Source organism: Canis aureus, chromosome 2, assembly GCF_053574225.1.
Source record: "Canis aureus isolate CA01 chromosome 2, VMU_Caureus_v.1.0, whole genome shotgun sequence".
Taxonomy (NCBI): Eukaryota; Metazoa; Chordata; class Mammalia; order Carnivora; family Canidae; genus Canis; species Canis aureus.
The window spans coordinates 50,658,814-50,671,583 of NC_135612.1; the positions used below are offsets into that span (position 1 = coordinate 50,658,814).

Below are 12,770 nucleotides of genomic sequence, written 5' to 3' on the forward strand. Positions count from 1 at the left end.
ATCCCACCTGGATCAGTGCTTTGTATTATCCTTTAATGTGCTTACAACACTCTTTATATCGCTTGGTTCTAAAGTGATACGTGCTGCTGAAGCTCTCTGTCTCATGTTCCCAAGTGTCCTGGTTGTGCTCTCTCTTCATGGCCACATCCTTTATATCCCTCTGTGATGGGAAACATGCTGTATGCCCTGCCTTCTTTGTTTCAGTGCCACTCGAAAACAGATATTCTATTGTGAAGATGTGCAAAAATTGTGTTTCCTGTTCAGCCTCCCTGAACTTGTCCTAGCAAATAGGAATAGCCCTGTTGTTAATCACTTAATGCCCAATATCAGGTACACTAGGTGAACAAAAGTATGCCTAACCTAATAAGGAGATAAATGAAGATAAGCTCTGTTGCTATTTTCTATTGTTATTGTCAAAAGATTTCATGAATAATAATCACTTCTGTTTCATCTCTGCTCCAGACTCACCTTGACATCCTGGAAAAAAGTGTGAACCCCAAGCAAATCTACTTCCGCCAGGAGGTTCTCTGCCAGACGTTGGGAGGGAATTCGTGTCCATTGGTGACCATCACAGCCATGCCTGAGTCCAGTAGCTCTGACCATCTAGAGCAGTTCCGTGAGTAAAAAATGACAACGCTCTTTGAAGATTTGGTGGTCGTGGGGTGTCCTCACAGCCTTGGATGATCCCTGTCCTGTTGAGGTCAGAAGCTTCACAAAGGGTTGGGGAGTGGTCTGTCGTTTTAGAAATGTACTTCCCACTCTTGGTACAATGCAAAGGGTAAATATTAACATTGCCCTTTTGGTAAAGGGAGAAAAAATAGATTGCAAACTGTCAGGGAGAGGAAGACTTTTTGTAAATGAGAACAGTTTACTAGCGACAGTCACTTCCTCTCCTAAAACAGAACCAAGACTAGAGTCACATTTTTCAGTCAGGGCCTCTTCTGCCCATTCTCATTGCTGTTATACTGCTCCCAAGGTCAGACAAGGGCTGGAAAGGAAGAAAGTTGAGTTTTGGAGCCCTGGATGAAGAATCTGCTTGAGATTGAATACCATTTGGATTTGAAGGGCTGACAATGTGGAGGAGGCTCTAGCCAAGAACTGTCAAACCAAACCAACACACACACGTACCCCTGAAATGTTAGAGCCCTGAACATTAGTGTGACTTACCTGTAACCAATTAGCCTTTGAAGTTGGCTTTTGACATATTTTAGGCAAAACTAAACAGAATGAAGGCTGTTTTGCAATACAGAAAAGTTTGTGAGATGAAAAAAAAGACTGGGGAGTAAAAATCTGGCTAATTTATCCCCAGAAGATGCAGCCATATCTGATGAAGTGCTAACCACTTTCAGGTGACTCTTTGGTGGATACGAAATGTAATTTCTCATACCCCATCAGCATCTGACAATGGCTGCTTAACAACCTGGCTAATCAACAACTGATTATCCCATCTGAATTAATGAGGCCCTAAAATACTTTAATGAATAATAAGGGATTTTCCAAAAATTCTCTTACGTGTTTCATGAATTTAAGAGCAATTTCTTTAACAGTCTAACAGTCACGGAGTCCTCTGCTTGCACATGAGCAGTTCTTGGAAGTTAGAGATGGCAATCCTTCCAGCACGACCTTCACTGGATGATTATTTATGTAAGAAAGTAGATCTGTGTAAGCCTGTGGTCTGAAGCTTTAGTTTCTAAATAGGAACTAGGAAAGAACCCAACATATAATTATGGGATGGAGCTGCCTCTGCTTTCACATTTTTGGGTACGCTGACACTGGTGCTTTTGTTGGTGTCATAACTAGAAAGATCATTCCTACTTTAAGGAGAGGACTTAAAACATGGTAAAGATCCTTAAATAATTTGGCACTCTGAAATAGTTCAGTTAATAAAAAAAGAAATCTTAGCATACCCTTATGTGAATCACAGGAGTCTGGTTTCTGTCTACTAACATAAGATTAGTAATCATAAATGTGTGCTCTTATGAGTTTTCTCTCTTAAACGTGTGCTGAGGGGTGCTTGGGTGGCTCAGTTGGTTGAACAGCTGGCTCTTGGTTTGGGTTCAGGTCATGATCTTAGGGTGCTGGGATGGAGCCCTGCATTGTGCTCCATGCTCAGCAGGGAGTCTGCTTGGGGATTCTCAATCTCCTTCTCCCTCTGCCCCTCCCCCCTTCTCTTTCTCCTTCTCTCTCTCTCTCTCTCAAATTAGTAGATAAATATTTTTCTAAAAGTACTGATATGTCAGCTGTTGTTTATATCAAGAAGTATTCTGGGTTGCCTAGGTGGTTTAGTTGTTAAGCCTCTGCTTTTTGCTTAGGTCATGATCCCAGCATTCTGGGATGGAGCACTGTATTGGGCTTCCAGCTCAGCAGGAAATATGCTTCTCCCTCTCCCCTCCCCTTGCTGTGTGTTTTTTCTCTCTCTCTCTCTCTATCCTGGAAAGATGTGGGGAGGACCCAGATGATGGTGCCATGAATGCTGTTCATTCTCCTTGAGGCACAGTAGACTTGCAAGTGACAATCATTGAGCTGGACCCAGAGGAAATTGGAGCTCTGTGCCACAAAAGAGGATGAATGAGAGCCCTTCTTCATAGGTGTGCCAAATACACAATGGTACACGTCCCATGCTTAGAAGGGCCGTGCACTTTGCTTCAATTCTTAAAAACTTTTTCCACAAGAAGCCCTACATTTTCATTTTGCAAAGGGCCCTGCAAGTTGTGTAATTGGAATTAATCTGAGGTCACACAGGTAGATATGACAAAGGCTGGTGCCCTGACTGCACTACCCTCCTCCTCTGCCAAGTCATGCTAGAGGAGTGGCAACTTACCTTGCTAGAACACTGAAAGTCTTATTTATATGCACCGTGCAGCTGCTCGGTATTGGTATCATTCTTTGTAATGGTGATTGAAGTCATCCATTTTACAGTTGAGGTAAGTGGAAGCTCAGAGAATTAACTACCCTCCCTAGTTCGTGGTGGCTCCTGGTTGGTTTCTGATTTTGTTATTCTGATTTGAGAGTCCATACACACAAAGGATGTCCTAACACAGTCATTTGAACAGGTGTTCATATTCCGCTCAGAACCAGAACTTTCCTTCCTCCCTACTTCATGTCCTGACATTATTAGAAGCTAGCTTCGTTGTTAATGTTGTTAAAGCAGTTCACACTAAGTTGACTACAAATAAACATATTATCCTCTTCCTGCTCACAGTGAATTTTATTTTTCCTTTCCTAACCCAGTGGAAACCTTTTCATGGAAGCTGTTTCTGATATTGTGACAGGAAGGCAGAGGGGAAGAGAAGATTCAGACCCCTCACGTCCCAGTACAGAGCTGAGATTGAGTGGCTGGGCTGTAGGGCTGGGGACATAATCTCAGACTATAGGCTCTAGATACTGTGCTACAGAATAAACAACTTCCTCAGCAAGGTAATACACATATATCTAAACTTTTAGGATGGAAAAAAGTAGCAAATGAGCCAGGAGCTCAAGACTCTCCTGCAGGCAGGCCTCTCTCCAGGTGAGCTCCAATTGTCTCCCCGGCTTTCTCCCTCCTAGGACGAGGCCCATGTCATTCTACAGTGTGTTTTGCTGTGATTTGGGTAGTTTCTGGTGCAGCAGCTGCCACTCAGACTTCATACAGAGCTATTTGTGCACCAAAAGACTTTCTTTCCATGGTGTAGGATCATCACTTATTTCTGATTTTAGAAACCCAAGAAATAACAGCGTGGCTCTGGGGCCCAGGGAGAAGACCCCTTGCTCAAGGCTGGTTCCCGTAGAGGTTGGACTGAAAATCCCAGACCTAGAGGTTACTGAGGATAATTTATTGATTACTTTTATTCCTTCCTGGGACCTGGGCTCCAGAGAGTCTCCAAGAAGGATTAATTTGGCTTGCTTTATTTTTCAAAAGCATTTTTTTTAAACAGATACTTTCCTGGAAACATTTAGCTTTATTTTCTTGATAAATATATTTTCAGCTCAGTGGTAGCCCAGTTTCCCTGGTGCATCTTTTACGGCTGTCTGGAGAATTGAGGACCAGTGCCTCCTCTCGGTGCTCCCAGGGGAAAATACTCACTTCACACCTCAGGGCCAAAATGCTGGCAGAGCTCCAAGAGCAAAGTCACTCTCTGCCCTTTTCAGCGGGACAGTGAACAGGGAAGTTGTCTGAGAAATTGTCCCTGAGATCATTACGGAGGAGACAGGCTTGAAGTGAAATGGATGATAAAAGGAACCGTTACAAAAGGACAAACAGCTTATTCTAGCTTCAGGATCTTAGTGGATGAGGCCCTGGGGAATTAGCAGGTCAAGGCCCTTTCTACCTGGTAAGATTCCAGATGTCAGAGGAGCCCTGGACATTTGGGATTTGTAGAGCAGAATGTGAGTGAGGAGTGATCAGCATCCAAAAGAATAGTGCAGAGGCTCCACCAGGTTGGAGCAGAGGGTATCACCTGAGCAGGTCTGGGGACAGGTTTGGCAGGTGAGATGGATCCAGGAAGTTGTTTTTAATGCTTTCTGAGACTAGGCTCCCTCTGCTAATGGTGTTCCGGCATAATTACACTTAGCATGGTTAGATCCTTCATACATTGTATATTAATAGGTACTTTGATTAACAGATGCTTTGAATATGCAACTTCAAAATAGAGAGTAGAAAAGTCATATTTTCTAAAGTTTATGTACTTTTCATGGATCGTATGTGTGTGTGTAGTCTTCTTTTTTGGATTTGCAATGAAGGTCATTCCTTACTCAAATCCTAGTGGAAGTGAGTGACAAACCCAGAGAGGAGAATGGTCCTGTGTCTCTGAGGCTCAGCCATTTCCCCAACCAGGCCTGCTTTCTGCTTCTTGCAGAAGGGCTGCCTCTATTGTCACACCTTCCTGCGTTCATCATAATCTCTATTTTGCAAATGGCTGAGTCAAGCTTGCTTTAGGTGAATAAGCTGCTGGAGGCCACCAGGGTGGTAAGTGGTGGCTCAGGGAGGAGACCCCAGGCCACTAGCCCACAGTTCCAAGGTGGCCCTGTCCTTCAGAATCTGCCCTCAGGTCACGATCCCAGAGTCCTGGGACTGAGTCCTGCATCGGGCTCCTTGCAGGGAGCCTACTTTTCCCTCTGCCTATGTCTCTGCCCCTCTCTCAGTGAATTATTAGTCTCATGAATAATTAAAAGTGCAATCTTAAAAAAAAAAAAGAATCCGCCGTACCTTGGAGATTCCTCAGAAAGGTGCACAAACAGGACACACTGATTCTTAAAGACTGCCATCATTTTGTTTACTTTTCCATTTTTTCCACATTTCCCCCATGACCTCATTTTCTAAATTACCATTTCAACCCAGAGAGAGTTGGGTCCCTTTTTAAATTGGGAAGCTGTGTCTCTAGTTGGGGAACTATGTCTCTGTGATGGATGCTTCATCTTTTTTCAGGAGCTTTATTGCCAAATTCCTCCCTCTTTTGGACATTGATGTATTCAGATTCTCTAACAATATTGTCTTGGGGCACCTGGATGGCTCAGTTGGTTGAGTGTCTGATTCTTGCTTTAGTCTCAGGTCTTGATCTCGGGCTCGTGGGATTGAGCCTGGTGTTGGGCTCCAAGCTCAGCAGGAAGTCTGCTTGAGATTCCTTCTCCCTCCCCTGGCCCTCCTTCCCCCTGCCCTCCCCCTCTTCCTTTCAAATCTCTCATCATCTCCCTCTGCCCCTACTTCTCTTATGCTCTCTCTCTAAAAAAAAAAAACAGACAAAAAAAACAAATAAAAAAACAAATAAGATTGTCTCGACTGTTCTCACAAGTTAGCTGAGAAGAATTTTCTGTGGGGAAAAATGGCATTCTCTTGTTAGAAACTCTCATTCTTGAAGCAACTCGTCACTGACTGACTCACTGACTCCTGAGAAGTCAGGAAACAACAAAGGTGGATGGGAGGGGGTGGACCTGCTATTTTTGCAACTGGAGACACCTCCACCCTACAGTTATAACCAAAAAGAGCAGAGCGTAACCTTTGTAGTCTCTGGAGGTGAGATCATCTCCCTCCACCGCCACGGCCTCCTCTGGCTCACACACTGTTCTTTCCGGGGGGCCTGAAGTAGGGGAGGCCAGAAGCTGCATTTGTAGTCCTTAAAGAATACCTTTCTCTTTTTCTTTTTCTTAAAAATATTCTCACAAAAGCAATGTTCTATTCAGCCTGCCATTATGCTAAAAGCTTTTCCTTGGAAGACAATAGCTGTTCTCAGAAAAAAGATTTACACGGGGTCCCGAGGGTATAATGAGCTACCACATGGCACCTGCCTCGGGTTGGGAATTGTCACTTGTAAGTGGTTTTAAATTAGAACAGAGTGGAAAAATACACAGTTACAGAATTCCCCTTTTGGCTTCTTTGCAAATCATTTTGCATCCTCTCTGGCCTTTGTCTCTTTCCGAGACACCTAATCAGGTATGAAGAACAGAGCTTTCTGCTGAGGAGAGCAAGAAGGGACAGAAGTAGTCCAAGGAAACAGAAACTCAAGTGAAATGAAAACCTCTCCCTCCCAGAATTTTCTGTTTTTTTCTGTCCCATGCCCCCTAACTCCTACAAAGACATGTGGGGCCAAGTATTACTAAGAGATCATTGAATTTTAGACCTTAAAAATCCATAAAGACCATTGAGTCTAGATTTCTCATTTGCTAGTGAGGGACTGAAGCTCAGGACTTGGCCTGATCTATCTAAGGAAACTCGCTGGCTGATGACAGCAGACATGGCCTTAGGCCTTAGACTTCTCATCTCCTGGTGAAATCCTCTTCTCCTTTTCTGTAAAGAGTTGCTTCTGGCAAATAGTAGAACTAACAAATGAACTACAAGAACATAAAGACTTCTACTCTGTGGATATCTTTTTAAAAAAGGAGTTAGAAGAGAAAAAGTGAACTGGACCCTTCCCTTGCCTTGGGATTTCCATCTCTTCAGGCAACCAGGACTAAGAACGATGGAAGATGTTAGGAATATGAAGGTAAATATTATTTAACCCTTGTCATTGAGACTCTCATGATCTATGTTTGAGGTAGGGAAGGTGTGTGTGTATGGTGTGTGTAACTCATGTTAATGGGACGTTGTGATATACAGCAAGTTACACCAGAAGAGGGGGATGAACATGGTTCATTGCAAGCAGACAAATTCTACCTGCATGGTGGAATCAGAGAGGGACTTAAACCCACAAGAGTGGGCTGTATAAATCCCATGTGTATGGTGGTCTTATATTGACACCACTATCAAAGAAACATCAGTCAGAAACCCCAAAACCATTTGAAAAACTATTTGTATCTCTCTTGAGAAGACATGATAGGGGAAATATTTAAAACATATCCAAACCACCTTAAATTTTTCCTCATCTTTCTTACTGATATCAAGCTGTACATCCAAAAAATATCTCAGTAACCCCCCCTTTTCAATTCAAACCCTCAAAATTGTAGGACATTTTGACTGATTGAATATCTCCTTTCTGCTTCCCATTTTTATCTTGACAGTCCAAGGAAAGGAAGGCTACAAATCCTTTCTCCTTCCAAGGCTGGTTGGAAGGAGTAGGAAAGAGTGTAAAACCTTACAGTTGAATAGCTTTGCTTATACCCTGCCACATGTAAGTACTTTGGTCTTACAAAGTTTTTACATATTATTTGGCCCTGATAGTTTCCTTGTAAGATGAGGAAAAGAATAATTATTATGCCCATTGTATAATGATAAAGCTGAGGTTCAGTGTCATTTGGTCTGTATCTTGAAGTCAAATTGCCACAGACAGAGAAATGAGTTTCTTATCTATCTATCTATCTATCTATCTATCTATCTATCTATCTATTTATTTATGAAAATGTGTGTAAGGAGGAGGGGCAGAGAGAGTCTCAAAAAGACTCCACACTGAGCACAGAGCTCAACATGGGGTTAGATCTCATGACCCTGAGATCAGGACCTGAACGGAAACCAAGAGTCAAAACTTAACCAACTGCACTACCTAGGATCCCTGCGGAGTGTCTTTTCAAGTAGAAAAAATAGCATTTGCAGAGGCAGGGAGGCCGGGACATGATGCTGTGAAAATCTCAGGGCACCAGGTCTACGGGACAATGGATTGATTATGGGATCAGATGATAGGTGAGAAAGGTAGTTAGGGCTGAGTGGTAAAGGCCCTTAATTTTCATGTTAGGAAGTGTGTCTGGAAGGCAATGATGGGCTAATAGGATATTACGAAAAGCAGAGAAATGACAAGATCAGATTCATTTTAGATGATAATTTTGTGGCAGTAATGTGGAGGGAAGTCAGAGTGAGGTGACATGGAACCTGGCATTCAGACTCCCTGGGGATGGGCGGGGAGTTGGGCGGGTCTAATGTGGGCTCTGCTGTTTATTAGCTTTATGGCCTTGAAAAGGGTGCTCAAACACTCTATGCCTTGGTTTTCCCATTTATAAATTATAAGTAATTAACAGTACTTTCTTCATGGGGAATCTGAAGATTATAAAGGGTTTAGAACAGTGCCTGGCACATAGTGCATACTCCAGAAATAATAGCAATTGTTAGTCCCCCAGATAGGTGATGAGGTTTCCAAGGAAGATAAGTCTAGAGAAATGGGAGGGAAGGGCCTAAATTTATAAGATACGTCTAAGTTAGAAGTGAGAGGTCTTGGTGATTGGTTGGGAGTAGGGATAAAGGGCACAGAGTTGAACTATTTCTACTCTGGGTATGGGTGCACAGTTTAATACCAACAAAGGCACATGAGAGCAAGGCTGCCATGGAGGGATAATGAGTTCAGTTTTAGAAATGTTCACTTTCAGAGGCCTGCAAATTATGTAAGAACTTGGCTTAGAGGCACCTGGGTGCCTCAGTGGTTGAGTGTCTGCCTTTGGCTTGGATTGTTGTCCTGGGGTCTTGGGATCGAGTCCCACATCAGGCTCCCTAGAGAGAGCCTACTTCTCCCTCTGCCTATGTCTCTGCCTCTCTCTCTGTGTGTCTCATGAATAAATAAATTAAATATCAAAAAAAGGAACTTGGCTAAACATAATTTTAAAGCCAATATGCTGTAAAATATAATCTGTTTCAGAGGAACTAAAACAAATTTTGTATTACCTAAATAATTTTATCAATTAGTAGGGATACTGAAAGCTGACTCTATGTGGTTACTATAGCAGAAACATGTAATACATCCCATCAAAATCCATCACAGAATATTCTATTCTATAAGTATACTCACGAGATAGAATTTATCTCTTTCAAGGGAATTAACTCTTTATGGAGTATTTACATATGACTAATTGTTCCATATAACAGCTCTGCGAGGTAAAGAAAACAAAGGATTGTATTCATTATGTTCATTTTCAGATGATAAAATTGAGGCCCTAGAAAGTCATATGATGAGTGATAGAGCTCTGATTTATTCCCAAACTGTGTGAATCTTTTTTTTTTTTTTTTTTTTAACTGTGTGAATCTTAATCCCTGTATTCTGCTACTTCATTCAGTTGTGTGATAATGGGAGAAAATCCTTTACTTTCAAGATAAAAGTCCCGATATGTAATAGTAATTGTTTGTATTACAACTCATATGGTTTAGGTATTTCCAAATGTATGAGTACATATGTGGTCATATGAACATTAAGAACCCTTCTGGTTTGAGTAAAATCTCTATTTTGCTGCCTCTGCAAGACTCTGTCTTTCTCATCCATATCTTGCCCCTCAGTCACTCAGAATCCTTCAACTACACTAATCTTTCTATTCCTTGAACACAGCAACCTAACAGCCTCCCCTGGGCCTTTGTGTATGCTGTTCCCATTGAATAGAACATGTTCTCTCCATAGCTTGACATCTTTGATTTCCTCTTGGTATGTATTATTTATGTATTATCTGCCTTGCTGGATCACCATATTGAAAGTTACTCCTCCATTCAGAGCCCTTTTATCATGTGACCCAATCTGTTTTCTTCATGGCACTGTTGGCTCCATGAAAATACAGAATGTATGCTGTATTTTGTCACCATGGTTTCTCTAGGAACTTAGAGACCCTGCACAAAAGAGTTGCATACTAAATATTTATTGAACAAATCAATAAAATCCTGACATTGTTACCACCCACAATGTAGGGTCTTTAAACTCTCTTGAGAAGTTACCTCTTTCCTAGCTGTTTCTTGGAGATACACAAGGGTAGTCTCAAATTTGCTTATAAAACAGCCATTGGCTACAGTTGATCCTTATGGGTTAATCCATTCTCCGTGGTGCTTGGGCTTCTCTTGGCTTCCCATTATTCTTGCTGCCATGAAGGGACACTTGCAATGTCATGGCTGAGTTTCCAGAGAGTTGGATTCAGACCTCTGTGCCTCAACATTGCTTGGCACAAAGTCTTCCCAAGTTTCCTGTGATAATAACTCCTTCTTCACTGGCTGATCAGGGACCAGATAGCAACCATGTCCTATTATCCAGATACTTTTCTCTCTCTCTTGTGCTTAAGGCACAAAAACTAATCTAAACTCTCCTTTGTCCTTCAGACCTAAATGCAAAGGTTTTCATATCTATCAACACATGCTCTGAAAGGTGGCTTATCACTAACCCACCAGCTCCAAAAATAGTCAAACTCAGACTGCCAGACTATGCTAACCAGATGATACTCTGGTACATATATTTTGTGGAATACAACAAGAGCATGAGTGTGTTATTAAAATTCTCATTAAAATATATGGTTTTTAATATAACAAAAACAGTGAAATTTATTTTTATGGATATTTATATATGATAAAAAGTATAAAATCATTATGAAAAAGGATACCAGATTCAAGACAGTGATACTGTCTAAAGATGGAGTAAGCAGAAGGAGAAAGGGAAATGGCTTTTAAATCTATTTGGGAAATTTGTATTTTTCTTGGGAGGGGAGTCTATATTTCTTTTTCATTTTTAAAGATTTATTTATTTTATTTTTTATTTTTTGAAAGATGTTATTTATTTTAGAGAGAGAGAGAGTATGAGCAGGGAGAAAGGCAGAGGGGGAGGGAGAGGGAGAGACTCTGAAGCAGACTCTGTGCTGAGTATGGAGCCCAGTGTGGGATCCATCTCATGACCCTTAGATCATGCCCTGAGCAGAAACAAAGGGTCAGATGCTTAACCAACTGAGCTGCTCAAGTGCCCTGGAAATTTGTATTTCTTAAAGAAAAATAGTTGTAAGGAAAATCTGCCAAACTGTCAACTTTCAAACCTGTATGGGTGTCTGTCATATAATTTTTTTAGCATCTCCAACTATATTTATATTTTCTTTTTAAAATTTAAAAGTTAAATTAAAAAGTGCCAACATGTCATTCTTGTTGAGTAAGTTTGGTAAATTAGAGTAAAATGTGAAAATAACCTCATATTTCTCTTGTTACTTCTCTCGAAGCAATTGCTGCTGACAGTCTTATGTTTATTTTTCACTACACACACACACACACACACACACACAGAGGAATTCATAAATACTGAGTCTTGAAATTTAGATAAAATGGACTTACCTTAATTAGCTTTCTGACAATTCTGTGCTGTGGAAGTCCAAATCTCTTCCCCAAGAATTCTGAAATTGACAACCTCACCAAATTCTATGCCATCACTTTCAACTCCCACAAAAAATACAGCAGGTTATTTTCCTCCATAGCTCCATCGGCAATGGATTTATCAATCTTCTACATTTTCCTATTAAAAACAACAACAAAAATTCTTCCCTCCACATACCATTTCAAAGTTATTTCAGTTTGAATTTCTTTGAGCATAACTCAAGTAGTCCATACTTCTAAGCGTTTGTCATTTATATCTAGTTAAATTTTTTAATTGAGTGTAATTGGCACACATTAGTTTTAGGTGTACAACATATTGATTTGACAAGTTTTTTTTCTGTTATATTATTATATAGTTTGTCTTTTTCTAAATTATGTATTTAGGGCTGTTTGCATATTAGGTATATTCTTTTTTGTTGAATAGTAATTCATTCATTTAGTAAATATTACTGAGTATTGACCTTGTTCTAAGCATTGAGGATAGAGTATTTGGTAGATATGTTCTTTTAGTCTGTCACTTCTTTTTAAATTAGCTTTTGTGCTTAGTGTTTTCACGGAGTCTACTATAACAATATTTTTCTTTATAGTTGTGAGCACAATGTGTTTGGGAAAATCTTCCCATTTTAAAGAGGGTTGGAAATAAGACCCAGTGCATTAAAGTGACTTGTGCATGGTTGCATAGCTAACCAATACAGAGCCAGAAATTGGAATCTGTCTTCTATAATGAGACAAAGTGCTTTATTTTTGATGTAATACTTTTGATGTAAAGTGTAAAAAGAATTCATATAACATATGGGTCTACATTAAAGAATAATAATAAGGGATAGTATCGAACACCCATGTATATACCATTCAGTTTAAGAAACATAATGTTGTCCATAATTTTACTCTCCTGTAACTCCTTCTCCAATGGCTCCCCACCATTTCTGCCTTAGAGTAACTACTATTCTGAACTGCGCATCAAATGGTCTCTTGTTTCTCCTTGTATTTTTAAATCACATTTTTGCATCTCCCTAAATAGTGTAGTGTTGAGTTTTCCTATTTAGAACTTTACCAATGCAACATATATTGTGGTTGACTTATTTTGTTAAACACACTTGAGTTTGAGCCACATTGGTATGTTTGAGTTGGTACGGAGTCATTCATTTCTAGTAGCTATATAATACTCCTATATAAGAATTTAGGAACAATCTATCCGTTTTACTGTTTGTGGCTAATTGGAATGTTCCCAGGTTGTGTTTTTCTATTACAGAGCTGCTATGAGTATATTACAATGTGC

At 40.5% G+C, this 12,770-nt stretch overlaps 1 protein-coding gene across 9 annotated transcripts in view; it reads left to right on the forward strand.

Annotated features, from left to right (window-relative positions):
* The window catches only part of AGBL1 (AGBL carboxypeptidase 1), a 555,889-nt gene that overhangs the window by 47,271 nt on the left and 495,848 nt on the right, over nucleotides 1–12,770 (forward strand). For all 9 annotated transcript variants that reach the window (XR_013364441.1, XR_013364447.1, XM_077871456.1 and 6 more), the window contains exon 12: nucleotides 463–616. Coding sequence is in view for 7 of the 9 variants with exons in the window: in XM_077871456.1 (XP_077727582.1) it covers nucleotides 463–616 (154 nt within the window). In the remaining 2 variants the exon portion in view is untranslated. The remainder of the gene's footprint in view (nucleotides 1–462; nucleotides 617–12,770) is intronic.